The sequence below is a fragment of the Pteropus vampyrus genome, unplaced genomic scaffold (assembly GCF_000151845.1).
Source record: "Pteropus vampyrus isolate Shadow unplaced genomic scaffold, Pvam_2.0 Scaffold16, whole genome shotgun sequence".
Taxonomy (NCBI): Eukaryota; Metazoa; Chordata; class Mammalia; order Chiroptera; family Pteropodidae; genus Pteropus; species Pteropus vampyrus.
The window spans coordinates 2,306,088-2,325,053 of NW_011888797.1; the positions used below are offsets into that span (position 1 = coordinate 2,306,088).

The 18,966-nt window shown below is 31.3% G+C and overlaps 2 protein-coding genes across 5 annotated transcripts in view; one reads left to right on the forward strand and one right to left on the reverse strand.

Moving 5' to 3' along the window:
* CHPT1 (choline phosphotransferase 1) overlaps positions 1-7,698 on the forward strand; it is a 36,696-nt gene extending 28,998 nt beyond the window's left edge. The window contains exons 6-9 of one of the 4 annotated variants that reach the window (XR_897524.2): positions 1,941-2,099; positions 2,563-2,688; positions 4,907-5,107; positions 7,531-7,698. Coding sequence is in view for 2 of the 4 variants with exons in the window: in XM_011386754.2 (XP_011385056.1) it covers positions 1,941-2,099; positions 2,563-2,688; positions 4,907-5,017; positions 7,531-7,575 (441 nt within the window). In the remaining 2 variants the exon portion in view is untranslated. The remainder of the gene's footprint in view (positions 1-1,940; positions 2,100-2,562; positions 2,689-4,906; positions 5,108-7,530) is intronic. The other 3 variants (XM_011386754.2, XR_002779024.1, XM_011386764.2) reach the window with 3 other exon arrangements.
* SYCP3 (synaptonemal complex protein 3) lies at positions 7,544-18,261 on the reverse strand. The gene is made up of 8 exons (XM_011386742.2): positions 18,129-18,261; positions 17,635-17,695; positions 17,434-17,468; positions 15,844-15,961; positions 14,916-15,015; positions 12,823-12,921; positions 7,735-7,839; positions 7,544-7,610 (listed from the first exon to the last, which is right to left on the reverse strand). The coding sequence occupies exons 1-8, from the start codon at positions 18,259-18,261 to the stop codon at positions 7,557-7,559; spliced, it is 705 nt and encodes a 234-aa protein (XP_011385044.1). The 3' UTR covers positions 7,544-7,556.
* Positions 18,262-18,966: the final 705 nt, after the last annotated feature.

An 18,966-nucleotide genomic window follows, 5' to 3' on the forward strand; every position in this document is an offset into this window, starting at 1 on the left:
TTTTTTATAAAAGCATATTATCATCTTCAAGCTAGTTGAATATAAGTACTTATTCCAGTGATGCCATCTTCTATCAAAACATTGTTAGAATGGCTTTTTAGAATTGCTTTAAGCTATAGCTCATTCTCTTTCTCATCGCTTCTTGACCTTCTCAGCCTAAGTTCTTTAATTTCTTTGGTGCTATAGTTCAAAATCCAGTTTAAGGATGGATTTGATTTTTTAAAAAGTCAAAGTCATTTGAAGCTAGATCTAATAAATAAGAGGAATAATAAACATGAAATACAGCATGTTTGGTTAAAAAATTCTCATCTTAAATGACTTATAAATTGGTTCTCAAGACAATTCAAAGGAATCTATGTAATTCATAAATTATCAATCTTTATGAATACATTTTATATACATAATTCAAAAGCAAAATATAAAACTCATTTAGATACGTAAGTTCTGATATATTTGGAAAAATTCACTTGTTTTTTGAGGTATTTTATCTCTTGACCTCGATATAGTACTATGCATAAGGTACTTAGGAATTCTTGTTGCTTGACCATGAATGATAAATAGAGCACTAGCTGGAACATGAGTTCCACAACAGAAAACATGATTCAGTAAGGATCGGTGTCCACTTTAGAGAATATTTTACTAGGAAAAAATTGATTAACTGTTTGAAGGAAGATAAATTGATACTATCATGAAGAAGTGATAATTTCAGACTTAAACTGGTATTTTTCCACCTTTTTTAGGAGGTTTTCTTGAATAAAATCTACAGAACTATAATACAGATAAAAGCACTATTTTATTAGTCTAATTTCTTATAAATTATTACTATATAGTATAGTATTTTATATGATTTTATAGAATTACTATAATTTTATAGTAAGTTATAATTTAAAACATGTAAACTTAAACAAGAATGTTTTAATCAACACACTTAAATTGATAGTTATAGGTTTAGTAAGTATTAAAACCAAATTTTTCAATATTTTGTTTAAGACAAGCAGTGCTGAGAGAATCCTTATTCACAGATAAAAATGTAATGGGTTGGACTGTACAATGTTATATAAAAGTGCATTTGCAGTCTAAATGCAATAAATAAATAAATAAAAATGGACGGACGGACGGACGGATGGCTGGATGGATGGATGGATGGATGGATGGATGGATAGATGGATGAGATAGATAGATGGATGAGATAGACAGATGGATGACAGAGATAGATGGATGAGATAGATAGATGGATGAGATAGATAGTTTAGATAGATTATAGATAGATTAGATAGATAGATTAGATGGATAGATTAGATAGATTAGATAGATAGATTGGATAGATTGGGTAGATTAAATAGATTAGATAGATTAGATACATTAGATTAGATGGATAGATTAGATAGATTAGATAGATTAGATAGATGGGTTGGATAGATTAGATAGATTAGATAGGTAGATTGGATAGATTTGATAGATAGATAGATAGATAGATAGATAGATAGATAGATAGATAGATAGATAGGGGGTGTAGTTGGTATAGAGACCAAGGCAGAATTAAACTCTTCCTAGTCAGTGATTAAGATATTTTGTAAAATTGACAGGTTAAGCTTTGTTTCAATATCTGGACAAAAATATGTTAACTTGGCAATCCAAGTGTTGATGGCCTTTAGCATAGAAGAATTTAGTATAAATTGTTATTTTTTTAGTTATGTTTTAAATGTGTATGTATATAAAATTGGAATCAAACATCTACGGCATTGTATTATGTCTGTGTTACCCTAGGGTTCTTTGAAAGTTTGAAAAGCACTGCTAAAGCCTGTATACTCCTTCGGCCATACACTATATTACACTCTTCTTTGGGTCTCTAGTTCCTAACACAAAATAGATGCTCAGAAAATGCAATGTAATAAATGCAATGTTAAAATGTGATGCTGATTTTCTGCTTTATCCATTAGGGCACCAGTGTTCTGTCACCTGGACTTCACATAGGAATTATTATTATACTGGCAATAATGATCTATAAAAAGTCAGCAACTAATGTGTTTGAAAAGCATCCTTGTCTTTATACCCTAATGTTTGGATGTGTCTTTGCTAAAGTCTCACAAAAATTGGTGGTAAGAATTTCTTTTAATTTATGATTCATGGTATAAATAACATACCTAGTCCTCAAACACAAAGCTGGAAACTATTTCATACAATAGGTAGGTTTTTTTTTGTGACATTATCAAAATATATAGTTCCTTATTTGTGCTCCAAGTAAAACTGAGTTACTGTTAAATTCAGGGACACAGACTCTTTACCATATAGTAATAAGTTCTTTTAATTATTTCCTTAGCTATAATTATCAATTATAACTTTCTTATATCAAGGAATTTTAATATTGAAATGTTAATAAGCTACCCAGTCATCCAGTCATGAATTTGAAAAGTTTTAGATTCAGTATTTCTATATCAAATAAATGTTCTCCTTACCTTATTTGTCTTAATAGTGAATTAGTTATAATCAATTCTGTCCTGAAAATAAAAGCTAAAATGTTTAAAATTTAATAGTGAAATTATTTTGTTTACTTTTTTATAGATAGCTCACATGACTAAAAGTGAACTGTATCTTCAAGACACTGTCTTTTTTGGCCCAGGTCTTTTATTTTTAGACCAGTACTTTAATAATTTTATAGACGAATATGTTGTTCTATGGATAGCAATGGTAAGTTCTTTTCTGCTAAGATTTTTATTTATTTTTAAAAGATGTCAGCACTATGCTTAAGAGTCATTTCAGTGAAATACCAGGTAGTCTCACTAGTCTATACATTATTTAAATGTTTCTATAAAATTACTTCTTTTAAGCTGTGAATTGTTTTTTCTTAAATATAGAAAGGGCCCAAATATCTGGAAGTCTTGCTCCCAACAACCTAAATCCTTAAAAACACAACTGTGTACCTTAAAAATTACTATCTTTCTCTCCTCCAAAAAATAGTATGAAGATGTCAAAAGTCATTTTACTCTGCCCAAAGGACTACAGCACTTATTAGTGTCTTTTACTTAATCAAACTTGTTAGAATTATTCTGAGCTTATAGCAGATAACAGGTAAATTAGATGGAGTTAGTGTTAGGAAAGGTGGGCACTTACTGCATCAAGAACTGTCAGCTAATAGTGAAACAAAACAGAACTGACATTATTAAAAGTATAGGATTCTGGGACCATTTTGTGCTAGAAGTAACCCTATATATCTGTATGGCCCTTAAGGATAGTGCATAATTTATAATAATAATGATGACTCTCATCAAGCAAACATTAAATTCTCATTGATTATATTCTGCTTAAGTGATATGGTTAATACATATATTCAAAATATGCATTATTATTCAAAATGATATATAGAATTATGGTACTTGAGAGAGAAGCTTTAGCCATCAGAGGAAAAAAAAAGCAGTGTTGGCAACATTTTAATCACGAAATTAGATAAAGGAAGTATTATTAACTTTTTTTGAGACATCTTTATGGTTGGTCTTCAGTTATGGTGGTATTGAACAATCTGCTATATTTTTCCGTACCTCTGGACCTCACTAGGCTTCATCAAATTGTCAGTGATCTATAAACACATATTAAAATGAGCTAAAAAAAACCATGCAGTGAATCTTTGGATAATTTGAATAATCTACTTGTTAGATTTAGGCACTGAAAAAACTATATCTGTTCTGTGCATGGACCATTGAGGTACATATATCTGATGATCATTTATACTAGGTTCTATAGTAGTATACTTTTTCTGGAGTAAATTAGTAATATCTATACTTAGTCCATTCAAAAGTCGTCTATTCTTCAAATGGTAGTGAGATGTAAATCTTAATCCTTGAAAGTTTTCAGACAATAGTCTAAAAAGTTTGCAAATCAGAATAATTTCCTTTTTCTATCTACATAAAATACTTTTAAAGCTCTAAAACAGTCTAAATTTAAGAAATAGGGAGAAATTATTCAAAATATCTGAAAATTCAATGTAAGGTTTCATTTAGTGAAAAATATTACCAAGTTGAATTAACATAATTAAAATATCGTGTTAAAAATTCAAGCACATACTTCGTAATGAGTTGTCTAGTTTACACTGGTGGTGGAGATTACACTGAGAAAGTCAAATTCAATTTTTCTTTAAAACACCACGTGGGCCACAATTAAAAACAAGAACACAAAACATTATGTGAACCAAACAAAACTCGTGTACCCTATGGCATCCTTAGGGAAAAAGGTTCTTGCTTCAGAGAGAAAAAGGTCAGATGGAGCTTTTCAAGTAAATGATAGGGAGATTTTCCCCTCGTGGGTAAGAATTCCCTCTTCATCAGCAGAGCTGTGAGGCTCTTTCTGAAAGAAAGCATTTGCCCCTGGTCTCTGGGGAAGTTTTTAAATAGTGTGCTTTCCTCAATTTTGTATGCAACACAATTTGTATATGCCTCCCTCAATTATGGTGTCTTTTCCAGGCCATTACTTTCTTACAGCTAAGGTTAAAGGAATAAGAAATGTGTGTCATGGAATTTCATTATAATGACTGAGAGCCCTATTAGAAATTTGTGGCTTTGTTGTATAGCAGAAAATTGAAAGAATGTGGACTCAAAACGTACATTCTGTTACTTTCCAGCTTTTGTAGTTGTCTAGTTTTTTACCACTCTGAGCTTTAGTTTCTATAACTAAAATACCCTGCATATTCCAGGGTATTTTATAATACTAAAATACCCTGCATATTCCAGAGGACTATAGTGAGGTCCAAATATGGAATGTATGAAAGTACAATAAAGTGAATTTTTCGGTGAAGAATTTTAAGTTAAGGTTTGAGAGATTGGCAGGCAGGGGTGGGGTGGGGGGCAGAAAAATAGCTGCTGCTTCAGAAAAGTACACCATAATCCACTTTATATTTTCTCTTTTGCTTCTAAAGGTCATTTCTTCATTTGATATGATGATGTACTTTAGTGCCTTGTGCCTGCAAATTTCAAGACACCTTCATCTAAATATCTTCAAGACTTCATGTCATCAAGCACCTGAACAGGTTCACAAGCATATTGACTAATAGCCCAAGGAAAAAGAGGAGAAGCAGTTAGGGGAACCTAGGAGTGAAGGAAATCCCCTTTTGCAGGAGGCTAGTATACTATCAAATAAGGTTATATTTAAATATAAAACATTAAGTCCTATAGATTCCATTATGTCTATTTCAGTTGTGAAGACTTCATTATATATCAACATTTTTGACCACAGATATTATCAGAGTAATACAATCTATAAATTAATTAGAAACAAAACCAAAGAAAGAAATATCAATTGTCTGAGGATAAGAAAGTGAACCACTGTAGTTCTAAAAAGCAATCTCTTTGTCTCAGAAATCCTTTCAGACACTTGGGATTTTCATTGATTACATATAAATTCAGGATTTAAAGGATGTTGAGGGTGATGCTTACTTTGCTAAAAATTGACAAGTTAATAATACTACATAAGTGCATAGATTGTAATACTCTATTAAGTCAAATGATATAAGCAATGATTTTTTATTAGCCATTTTTCAAGAGGTATGTTAATTACTGTCATATAAAAGGAAATACTTGATTTAGTATACCAACTAGAATTTAAAAGGCCTACTGGAATTTTCTATAGTTTATATTTAGTAAAAGGAATTTGTCTTACCAGTTCAGAAAAACAAACCTACAGTGAGGGTAACTATTTCTTTGATATTCTGAGTTAAAATTTCATTGTCACAAAATGGTGGACATTAAACATTCTCTTTTATGAAAAATAAAATAGCTAAAGCAGTTGACATATAAGAAAATTAGTAATTTATGAAAACATAAAAATATCTTCCCTTTAGAGTTCAGAATATCAGCCAAAGTTACTTCAAGTACACATTTGAAGTAAAAAGGAGATAAAATATCAGTTTTTCAAACACTAAGTACATTATGTACTGATTCTTCTACTCGCATTTAAAAGTATTTATAGTGCTCATCATGAATAATAAAACTATCACAAGGACATTTAGTGATCCAAATCCTCAGACTCCCATCTTACCCTATTTTAAATTTTATCCCAAATTTCTAGACCATAAGCCATACGATAAAATAATAAAAAATATGAGTAATGAACATGTACTGTATTTGAAGCAAGAAAAAGACATAATGAAGAAACAATGGAAGTTGATAGTCCTTAAAAAGAAAATATGTATATTTATGTGACTTAAGTACATAGAAAACACCCCAGAGTACTTATTTGCCCCTGTAACTATTTGTAAACTCAAATAAGGACCTTTTTAGAAATCTGGATAGTACTTACGATTTATATTCTAACATATACTTTGGCTTAAAAGAGAACTCCTTTACAAAATCCAAAACTTTTGGAAGAAACTGTCTCCTTAATGTTAGATATTTGTTAATAGTGGAGGACTGATTTCTTCTTATGTAAGTTATCACAGAAAATGAGAATCAGTATGAACCTGCTTTTAAAAACTTTAAAAACTTTAAAGAGTATGTTATCAGGACAAAAATTAGAATTTAAAACTTGGAAAAACAAAAGAAAATCTCTCCTCTCCTCCTAATAGGCATATTTTTGTTTGTTTTGAATGATTCGATGAAAGCCGTTTGAGACAAAAAATAGTATGTTTTACTCATTTCACACAAATGCTAAAACAACTGAATATTTATTAAATCAAGTGTTTCATATTTTGTTTTTAAAATGGGACATTTTAAAAAACAAGGTATAAAAATTAACTATTCAAGTTTGGAAATGAATGTAAAATCAAACTTACATATAATTACTGAATATTAAAACTAAAAAGACATCTTCAAAGGTAATTTACCTTTGAAGACAGATGTGAAGTACTTAAACCATAAGTAATTAGGTATGTTAATAATATGCATTTAATCATTACTACAGGCATGTGCCGTTTAATTTCGGACCAAGCCCAATTAAATGGCATTTTGATGTCTTTGTGGAAATGACATATTCACGAATCCATATTTTAAAACTGGTATTTATATATCTTGTTCAGTTATCTTAATAGTTTATAGTAGTTTTACTCCACAACACAAACTTAAGTTGCTTTCAATAAATTTTATAAATCAATAGATTTCTTTTGAAATCTTATCATTAGAATTGGCTGTGTAGCTTAATGACTATATACAAAAGGATGTACATATAAAATAAATTTTATTTTATTTTTTCTTAAAGAAGAACAATGTAACCTTCTATACTTGTGCTTTCTACCTTTTGGGACTGATACAGATACACTGAAGCCAAAATTGTAATTAAATAATCTTTATTGCTAAAAGTTAACTGACAAGTGTTATAGAGAAAAAAATCACTGTTACTATTAAAGAGCAGAAAGCTTGGTACATATAATTTAAGAATTGCTGCTACTCATGTAACCAACCGTTCAGATTTCATTTGGAGGTTAACAGAAAGAGGAGGCTTGCACTTGCTAATGAATAACAAGATTTAATATTTTAAACTAGAATTTTTAAACCACTCTAAAGACATACATGCCTCTCAGCTAATGTTATAATTTATCATATTACTTAGGTTCAAGTTGTTCCTTCAAAGAGTCATCAGAATAACATGGATTGAAGAGACTTTCGAACACTTGCCATCTCTTGCTGTTGCTGTTCCATGAAAGGAAATATTAAACATTCATTTAACTTTTCGATAAGTGTTTTACATATTTCAGCAAATAAAATATTTCAATGCTTACGGAAATCCTTATTTTTTCACTTTTAAATGACTTACAGTTTCCATCATAATTTTTTTTTGCAACATAGCCATTTCTTTTCTAAGATCATTTTGTGCACCAGAAAGTAGATTATCATGATTCTTCTCCAAGTCTTCCATACTCTAAAACATAAAAGGCTAGGTTCAGTTTTAAACCACCATTTTTTATTTCAGGTTCTAAACTTGTATAAGTATTTTCAACAGTAAGAACTTTTTAATAGTCAAATAATGTACATTATTTATTCCAAATAAAAATATTCTAAGTAATACATCAAAACCAAAATACTCACTTAAGGTTGTACAACAGTAGTGTAATTTGCTCGAAACAATGGGTTAATGAACTGTTAAGGTTTCAGTATTAACATAAAAAGACAAAGTCCCAAATCAATAGATACCATAATTTTGAAAATTTCTTATCTTTCTAAATATCAGGTTATAATCCACTTATTATGACTAATAATCAATGTGATGTGAATTCATTAAAGAGAAAAATGATCTGTAGTATACCTCTTTAATTTGTGAAAAACAAAAATTATAAATCTTTACTATTCATCCAATAGTTATCCTAGTGCTTAGTTATATAATGCCTACTATATAAAAAGTACTATATTAAGTGCTATAGAGAAATTTAAAAATAATGATACATGATCATTCCCTTATTCCAGTAAGAAGAAACATATAACCAAAAATAACAAAATTTTATAATAGGAATGGAAACAGAACTTGTTCACAAAAGAATAATATTTCAATGAATAAAGAAAAAGAAGTTAAAAGTATTCTAGGGCAAGAGCATAAGCAAAAGCATGGAAGTGTACAGTGAGTGAATTTAGAGAAAGCTATTATGTGGAGGGGTAGGAGTAATGGATGAATGTAGTAATAAAAAGAGGATCACATTATTGGGTGGAGGGATCTTGAATACCTAACAATTTAGATGAAGAAGCTAGTAACACTTTTTTAGGAGGGAAGAGAGAATGTTTTAGGAAGATAATATAGCAGAACTATGAAGAATGGATTAGAGAACAAAGAAATCAGTTAAGCGTTTTAATAGTATAAGCAAAGAATGATGAGGTTTGAACTGGGGCAGCAGTGGAAAATTTTTTAAAAAGAACCACTGCAGAGGTAATAATTACAGGACCTTCTAATAACTAGATATGACAAATAAGGTAGATGGAGGAGTCAAATACAATACTTAAGATCCTATCCTAAGTGGTAACATTTAGAAAAAAATCTTTCCTAGTACTTTATCAAACCTTCACACCAATCAACAAATGGTTTTCAGGGAGCATTAGAGCAAGCTGATTGGAAACACTTTTAAAAATAATTTTGTGTTCATATAAAAGTTCTTTTAAAATATTTGTTTTAAAACTATTTTACTAGTTTACTCAGAGAATCCCAATTTCTTTAAAAGAGTGACATTCTGACATGTATTTGAAAAAGATTTTCTAAAAGAACCCCCCCCATTCAAAAAAAAAAGTATATGCAGGATTCTAATGAACTATGAAAAGTTACTAAAAATAAATATATATCTATATGAACAAGAGGTCAATGCCACAGACCACAATTTCTTAATATGCATATGTATCAGCATGTAATTCTCAATCCACAAATTTTTAATCCTCAACTGCTTTTTCATTCTATTACATGTCTGAACCATCTCTTATAAGTTGGCATATAAAGCCATTTTTAGTGAATAATAATTCTAAAAGCAAATATGCCGTAAAGTACATACATAATACATAGTAAAAATAACAAATTTATTTGTTAATAAAAGAAATATTCATAAATTTCAATTGGGTACTTTCTATTTAACACTGGGGATACAAAGACAAAAGTCTACCTAGAAATTACGAACTTTCTATTTTCAGTTGAACAGAGAACTATCACTAGTTTTAATATATGAATTTTATGCATAATATGTACATTTTAAGGTAAAATTTCCAATTTACCATTTCCTGTTTTGAATAATTACCACAAAAACATTAGAATCCTAAAGTAAAATACATTAACACTTAAAAACAATTAAAAATGGAAAATAGTTAAAATTTAAAACAAACGAAATGGTTTTTTCCTTAAACTTAGAAACAAATTATCTTCTACTTCCATAAATTATTTTATAAGAATATATTGTGTTACCAAATACAACAGACCTTTGTGTACTGCTCATATAACTGTCTAATTGTTTTCAGTCTCTGGCTCTGGACAAGTCTAGATTGTTGAAAAATCTTTTGTTGCTGTCGAAATAAATTCTACAAATGTAAAAGAAAAAATTATGTGATAACAATTTGAGTAAAATTTTAAATTTAGCAAAAAATAAGCTTTAAAGGAATAGTTTTAAAATACATACTTCTAAAATTTTGTTTTAACTATTATGACTAAGTTTAGATAATTTGTGTTCACCATTAATATACAACAACATATCTTCCTCCCTTCTTACTCTGCCACACTTGTTTAGCTAAACTCCAACCCTGGAAAACCCACCTCTCGAGTTACTCTGCTTGCATTCCTGCAGATGGTTATAATTGGAGAAAACCCCACGACTATGCTAATAGGTCTCACTGTAAATCATAATCACTAACCTAAATTGGACCCTTAATGCTATTTGGCAATTATATTTCCTTAGTCCACTCTCAGGAAAATATTTTATACCTTCTCATTTGACTTCAAAAGGCAACATATTTTCCACCATCTGATGACCTTAATTATTTCACTAAAGAAATAGAAGCAATCCAAAGAGAACTTTCAGTATCCTATCACCATATCTAACCCACCCAACTACATCCCTCTGTGTGCTCATATACTCTCTACCTTTTCTTGTTTTTAAGGATGAACTATCCTTAGTTCCCTGCCAAGGCCAACTTCTTCACAAATCCCATCCATTCCCAAGTCAGCAACTGTCTCTCCTCTCCCATTTTTATTTTTTCAAGATTCCTAACAGCACACAAACATGCTGCTCTTTCTCCATTCTTAACAAAAACCACTATTCCTTTTCTACTCAGGCTACCACCCCATTTCTTTCCCATTCTCTTACACTCATTCCAATTGAGTTTCTGCACTCACTATTCCACCAAAATCATTCTGTTCAAGATTGATCAGAAACATTCTGATCAACACCCATGACCTTCACATTGCCAAATCTACCTTATTTGGCCTATAAACAGCATACGAAAAACTTAATCCTCTCTCCTTAAAAGGTTTTCTTTCTACCTATTAGGCCACTTATTCTCAGTGTCCTTTACTGGTTCTTCCTCATCTTCTTGAACTCTAAACATTGAAGTACTTACTTAGACATCTCTTTTACATTTACAATCATTCCTTTGGTGATCTCATCCAATCTCATGGCTTAAATTCTGTCTTTATGTTGAGAATTCCCAACTTTATATGTTAAACCCATATTTCTTTTCTGAACTCCATATTCATATCAGTGGCCTACTCCATCTCCCATTGGTATGTTTCATATACATCTTAAATTTAACATTTCCAAAACTGAACCATTTGACCAATCCTTAAAGTTATTTAATATGAACAGCACCTTAGTTCTTAGATAAGAAATGTGTGATAATTTTACAAACAGTGAAAGGATGAAATAAAAGGAAGGTTAATGTAGTTATATATGGGTGTAGTTGACTTCCATCTGCCATAGAAATGGGCAGGTAACACAAGTCTGGCCATTAAGAGTAAACCATGTTTTGACCATAATAACCAGTTCAGGAATGGGCAAATGATCCAAATTGAACAGTGATATTTCTCCACAGGACTTTTCTGCCAAAGGTACTGAGAAAGACTATCTTAGTCCATAGGGATTACTAAATTTATAGTAAGTCTGGGATTGCAAGAAGCTATCTTGATTACCACACTGAGAGAGGCTACTAAGAACTGGAGACAGCCAAGATGATATTACACAAGCAATCCTTCCCCACCCCTAACCAGCTATGCTGAAAGCTAAAGTACCCCCCGATTTCTTTTATATAAACCAAAATCTTTCTTTTGTACTTTGACAAATTTCTGTCACTTGGAACTGCAAGAATCCCGACCAATATAGTAAGCAAAGACCAACAACTTTTATGAGTATGGTATGTGCCTGTTCTTCTCTGGTTTACCATTCAGAAGGACCAAAACATATAGCTAGCAATGGGTAATGGAATCTAGCATAGTTCTATGGGTCTCCTACAAGGCTAGGCTCTCCATTCCTACTTGATACTTGGATATGATAGATTAATAATAAAGCTAACCATGATACTGACAGCTAGTTTTTCTTCTTGTTCCTCAGCTTTCTGCACATCTGTCTCCCACTGCTGAAACAAAGTCAGAAACTGCTGAGAATATTCTTGGTTAAGCTTCTGCCTGTAAAACATAATGTGAATATTGTCTTTTTCAAACCAATATGGAGAAAAAACATTCGAAACAAAATTCACTTTACATAATTTATACTATAATAAAAGGAAATAAAAGCACCTTAAAATTTCAAATATGAAACCAAGAAGTAAAATTATGATTTATGCTGATTCTAAAAGTATTCATTTTCCTAACCAGCTAACAGAAAAGCCCTCTCACATGCTTTAGCTCTTGAAAACTAAGGAAGTTTTATTGTATAAATTTTCCAGAAAATTCCATTTTACTGCTACGCAGGTTTTTTCATTTTCTCCTGAAAGTAGGTTCTGATATGACAAATAGATTCAATAAAGTTATTATATTTATCATATAATATTTCCAAATAGATATATTTCACTTAATTTTTCCTCATTTTGGTACAACAATGATTTTATACAAAAGAGTAGTTAATTCAGCTAAAATATACAAATTATTTATAATATGATTAATCTTTTTCTACATTGTTACACAATTAATTATCACAAGACTAATGGTTTATAGGACATTTACTTTTATTCAGCTAGTGTATTTCTAGAACAAATACAAATGACCTTTATAGCAAAAAAAACTTCAATTTTTATTTAAAAGGGGATAAAGGTAAACTGTTGATTTCTAGGAAAAATATCTCAAGTATTTAAAACAAACGAAATGGTTTTTTCCTTAAACTTAGAAACAAATTATCTTCTACTTCCATAAATTATTTTATAAGAATATATTGTGTTACCAAATACAACAGACCTTTGTGTACTGCTCATATAACTGTCTAATTGTTTTCAGTCTCTGGCTCTGGACAAGTCTAGATTGTTGAAAAATCTTTTGTTGCTGTCGAAATAAATTCTACAAATGTAAAAGAAAAAATTATGTGATAACAATTTGAGTAAAATTTTAAATTTAGCAAAAAATAAGCTTTAAAGGAATAGTTTTAAAATACATACTTCTAAAATTTTGTTTTAACTATTATGACTAAGTTTAGATAATTTGTGTTCACCATTAATATACAACAACATATCTTCCTCCCTTCTTACTCTGCCACACTTGTTTAGCTAAACTCCAACCCTGGAAAACCCCCTCTTGAGTTACTCTGCTTGCATTCCTGCAGATGGTTATAATTGGAGAAAACCCCACGACTATGCTAATAGGTCTCACTGTAAATCATAATCACTAACCTAAATTGGACCCTTAATGCTATTTGGCAATTATATTTCCTTAGTCCACTCTCAGGAAAATATTTTATACCTTCTCATTTGACTTCAAAAGGCAACATATTTTCCACCATCTGATGACCTTAATTATTTCACTAAAGAAATAGAAGCAATCCAAAGAGAACTTTCAGTATCCTATCACCATATCTAACCCACCCAACTACATCCCTCTGTGTGCTCATATACTCTCTACCTTTTCTTGTTTTTAAGTATGAACTATCCTTAGTTCCCTGCCAAGGCCAACTTCTTCACAAATCCCATCCATTCCCAAGTCAGTAACTGTCTCTCCTCTCCCATTTTTATTTTTTCAAGATTCCTAACAGCACACAAACATGCTGCTCTTTCTCCATTCTTAACAAAAACCACTATTCCTTTTCTACTCAGGCTACCACCCCATTTCTTTCCCATTCTCTTACACTCATTCCAATTGAGTTTCTGCACTCACTATTCCACCAAAATCATTCTGTTCAAGATTGATCAGAAACATTCTGATCAACACCCATGACCTTCACATTGCCAAATCTACCTTATTTGGCCTATAAACAGCATACGAAAAACTTAATCCTCTCTCCTTAAAAGGTTTTCTTTCTACCTATTAGGCCACTTATTCTCAGTGTCCTTTACTGGTTCTTCCTCATCTTCTTGAACTCTAAACATTGAAGTACTTACTTAGACATCTCTTTTACATTTACAATCATTCCTTTGGTGATCTCATCCAATCTCATGGCTTAAATTCTGTCTTTATGTTGAGAATTCCCAACTTTATATGTTAAACCCATATTTCTTTTCTGAACTCCATATTCATATCAGTGGCCTACTCCATCTCCCATTGGTATGTTTCATATACATCTTAAATTTAACATTTCCAAAACTGAACCATTTGACCAATCCTTAAAGTTATTTAATATGAACAGCACCTTAGTTCTTAGATAAGAAATGTGTGATAATTTTACAAACAGTGAAAGGATGAAATAAAAGGAAGGTTAATGTAGTTATATATGGGTGTAGTTGACTTCCATCTGCCATAGAAATGGGCAGGTAACACAAGTCTGGCCATTAAGAGTAAACCATGTTTTGACCATAATAACCAGTTCAGGAATGGGCAAATGATCCAAATTGAACAGTGATATTTCTCCACAGGACTTTTCTGCCAAAGGTACTGAGAAAGACTATCTTAGTCCATAGGGATTACTAAATTTATAGTAAGTCTGGGATTGCAAGAAGCTATCTTGATTACCACACTGAGAGAGGCTACTAAGAACTGGAGACAGCCAAGATGATATTACACAAGCAATCCTTCCCCACCCCTAACCAGCTATGCTGAAAGCTAAAGTACCCCCCGATTTCTTTTATATAAACCAAAATCTTTCTTTTGTACTTTGACAAATTTCTGTCACTTGGAACTGCAAGAATCCCGACCAATATAGTAAGCAAAGACCAACAACTTTTATGAGTATGGTATGTGCCTGTTCTTCTCTGGTTTACCATTCAGAAGGACCAAAACATATAGCTAGCAATGGGTAATGGAATCTAGCATAGTTCTATGGGTCTCCTACAAGGCTAGGCTCTCCATTCCTACTTGATACTTGGATATGATAGATTAATAATAAAGCTAACCATGATACTGACAGCTAGTTTTTCTTCTTGTTCCTCAGCTTTCTGCACATCTGTCTCCCACTGCTGAAACAAAGTCAGAAACTGCTGAGAATATTCTTGGTTAAGCTTCTGCCTGTAAAACATAATGTGAATATTGTCTTTTTCAAACCAATATGGAGAAAAAACATTCGAAACAAAATTCACTTTACATAATTTATACTATAATAAAAGGAAATAAAAGCACCTTAAAATTTCAAATATGAAACCAAGAAGTAAAATTATGATTTATGCTGATTCCAAAAGTATTCATTTTCCTAACCAGCTAACAGAAAAGCCCTCTCACATGCTTTAGCTCTTGAAAACTAAGGAAGTTTTATTGTATAAATTTTCCAGAAAATTCCATTTTACTGCTACGCAGGTTTTTTCATTTTCTCCTGAAAGTAGGTTCTGATATGACAAATAGATTCAATAAAGTTATTATATTTATCATATAAGATTTCCAAATAGATATATTTCACTTAATTTTTCCTCATTTTGGTACAACAATGATTTTATACAAAAGAGTAGTTAATTCAGCTAAAATATACAAATTATTTATAATATGATTAATCCTTTTCTACATTGTTACACAATTAACTATCACAAGACTAATGGTTTATATGACATTTACTTTTATTCAGCTAGTGTATTTCTAGAACAAATACAAATGACCTTTATAGCAAAAAAAACTTCAATTTTTATTTAAAAGGGGATAAAGGTAAACTATTGATTTCTAGGAAAAATATCTCAAGTCTTTAACAGAGTGAGGTTATAAGACTAATGGACTTAGAGAAAAATCAAACCAAATATACTTTTTACTGGAAACCTCAATAAATATAAGATAGCATTTTTCATCATTTGTACCAATGAATACTATGAAATGATAAAAATGCTGTGGCTGTGAAAGAAACAACAACCATACCTTTGCTCTTGTTGGGTTTTCCAAACATGTTCAATTTTCTGGCTGCTGGTTTTGATAGAAGCTTTGGTATACATTTCTAGTCTTTTTCTCTTAGCAAAAAGAGCCTTGTTAATGTCAGCTATATGAAAATAAATATTCATTAAATTTTAATGTTGAAGATAATTACATGTTTTGTTGCTACATATTCAAATAAATATAAGTAAAGTTGGTTTAATGGTTTCAGAAAGACATTTTAAATTAAATTTTAAAATAGGTATAATATCAATAAGCAAGTTTATGTTTGTTTTCCTGAGAAATCTTTGTTATTAGTATCCCAGTTCTGATTTTCCTAGCTAGAGATTTTTTTTTTAATTTAGAGATGATTAAAAAGAGCTAATTAAAAAAAAAAAAAAAGATCTCAAGAACAGACCAATTTCCTGAGAAAACACAAAGGCTAAATTTAACTAAATTTACAAAATACTCTCCAACTGAAAGAACATATTTAGATGAATTATAATTAGAACTCATTATAGGAAACACATGAAACTATATATGTGTAAAATCCAAAAAGGATAAAAATAGTTTAATCAAAGAATAAGAAAAGTATTTTTAAAAGTTATAGTAATACTTTTAAGCATATTATTTACTAAAAGAGACAAAGATCAAGCATAGAAAAATCTTAATTTAAATATATATCTAAATTCATTCAAGAACCCTTTTAAATACTTTCATGAAGCTTTTTATAGGACATTTTTACCCATAAATACTGCATTTCATAAAATTTTTAATACTTCAATTAATGCTTTGCTAAACATGTGCATATGGATCTACCACCAATTTTTGAAGCTGTTTTTCAGTAATCATGATGGCGCTTCATTAAATATTTTCTATTTCTAATATCCATCAATAATACAATATGACAGATTACAAAACAAGCATTTTGCCACTACCAAATAGAGCAAAGCTTTCAAGAAGATTCTATGAATAAGACATATACAGAAGCCTAATATTGACTCTTGAGTACTATATCCCCTAACACCATTAATGTATCTGATAATTGACATACCATTTAAAGTTTATGAAATTTTTATCTGATTATACATCTCTTACTAGCTAGCAAGGCTCTCAACTACATAGTTTAATAATGTAAAAATAAAAATAGTTATTTTAAAGACTTCAATTTACGAAGGGCAGTCGTAGAAAACTAAATTGAGAAAACAGAAAACCAACATACATATGAGTGTATTTGTATCACTTAGTCTGTGCAAGAGTCTCTGAAAGTCCATACAAAGAGGAACATAAAAAAAGTCTATACACATTTCCAATCCATTTTGTTCTAAAATTCCACAGTCCATTAAATTCACACATACATAAAATAAAAGCACCATTCATACCTTACCACTGTTAGTACCATTCAAACTCTTCACATCAAAAACTGGAAAGGTTAAGTAAGGAAATTAATGAAGCTGAATCATATATTTATGCAAAATCTTACATATGAGAACAAGGCATTAAATGACAGTCTTCAGTACACTGATTAAAATTTCCTATTATACAAGTTATATGGTTTTAAAAAGCTTTCTTTAAATACAAGTATCGCCTAAAACATACCTCCAAATCTTTGCAGCATATTCTGTACTTCGCCCCTGTGAAGAAATTACATTTAAAAACTTTTAATTAAGGATCCATAAAATATCACGCTTATTTTGGAATGTCACACTCCCAGTATTTTACATATAATACTAACTGAACAACCAAAGTAGACTTTTCTTAGAGTACTTTAACAGGCAAAAATTATTCTGAGTACATTACCCCACATCTTCTACTCCTGAATTCCTTTTCTTCACATGCTTATCAATTACTGGAGATTTCTCTGTTTTGACAATAAAAAATAAAAATATTTTTGAAATTAAGTATGCTCTTTTGGTAATTTTTAATGACGTAATCTTAATTTCGAGGTCTTTTAGACTTTTTGCCAACATGAGTTGTTAAAGCAGATATATAAATGCAATCTTTCTCTAAAGATGAGGTGGAATTAAATCAAGATCCAGGACCATTTCATAGGGACAATTTTGTGAGACTTCTTGTGTTAATGTCATAATAAGCCATGGACTATTTATCAGACATTTTGGGAATAATGACTGCAAAGCCAAGAGATGCTATATGAGCTACTCTAACTCCAAATGAGGAACATGAAGTACATGAAAATGCTTTACAAAATTTTCTTATCGTTTAAAATACAATAGGTTCAAAATAAATTTACTGCAGGACATAGTCAGTGCCCAGCAATATTAAATACACTGTACCTTCAGTAACGTCCTCCTCTGAAACACTCAGATCTTTTTTATCTTCGTTCTCAAAGTCATAGGCTCTTATAACCTGATCCTCCATTGATGTCCTCCCAGATTTCCCGGTATGTTTTCTTCCAGAGGGCACCATATTTAGATGTTTTCTGATTAAAAAATAAATAGATCTCTCAAACCTTCTGAATCCAAAGACACCATTTAAATAAACTGGTAAAATTCAAAATTTGATATCTCAAATACAGGTTATCTTAGGGGAATAACATTTTAGGAGTCTCCTCACTTATTTGGATGAACCAAAGGTTAACAAGATAAGGAGAGCGTAAACCCTGCTTGCAGGTGTGATGCTACGGAGAGTTCGCACCTGTGGGCTGGGAGATGGGAATTTTGTCCTGCCTCTGCCAGTGTCTGGCTGACTGTAAGCAAATCTAGCTTTTGCTTTTCAGTCACAAAGTGAAATGGTAGTTGGCGGGACCGACCACGAGCACGCCAAAAATGAGCTTACGGCAACATAAGGATAAAATAAAAACATTCTGCAATCTGCGCCGCGGAAAATTAACGTCCGTGGAAGATTTGCGCAACACAGGCATCGAGGACAAATGAAGAGCGGCCCTTAGTTAATTTTAATCGTTTTTGACGGGTTTGGGGCAGCAGGAGGGAGAGATGGCTGATGGATGCCCACCCTTCTTCTCTGCGGCCAACCTGCCCAGGACGGCGTAAACCGTCAGGTCCAGCTCAACCCGCGGCTGCCCCTTCGCCCCTCGCCCGCTCAAGGCCCCGCCTTCCGTGAGGCTCAGGGCCTTCATTTCCCTGTCAGAGGCCCCTGGCGGAGCCAACAAGG

Excerpts from the sequence above, each read along its gene's own strand:
- SYCP3 (XM_011386742.2), bottom strand. The coding sequence starts at position 18,261 with ATGGTGCCCTCTGGAAGAAAACATACCGGGAAATCTGGGAGGACATCA. Across the intron at positions 15,016-15,843 it reads AAAACCCAACAAGAGCAAAG|GCAGAAGCTTAACCAAGAAT; the intron begins GTATGGTTGTTG and ends TATGTTTTACAG. Across the intron at positions 7,611-7,734 it reads AAAAAATTATGATGGAAACT|CAACAGCAAGAGATGGCAAG; the intron begins GTAAGTCATTTA and ends TTCATGGAACAG.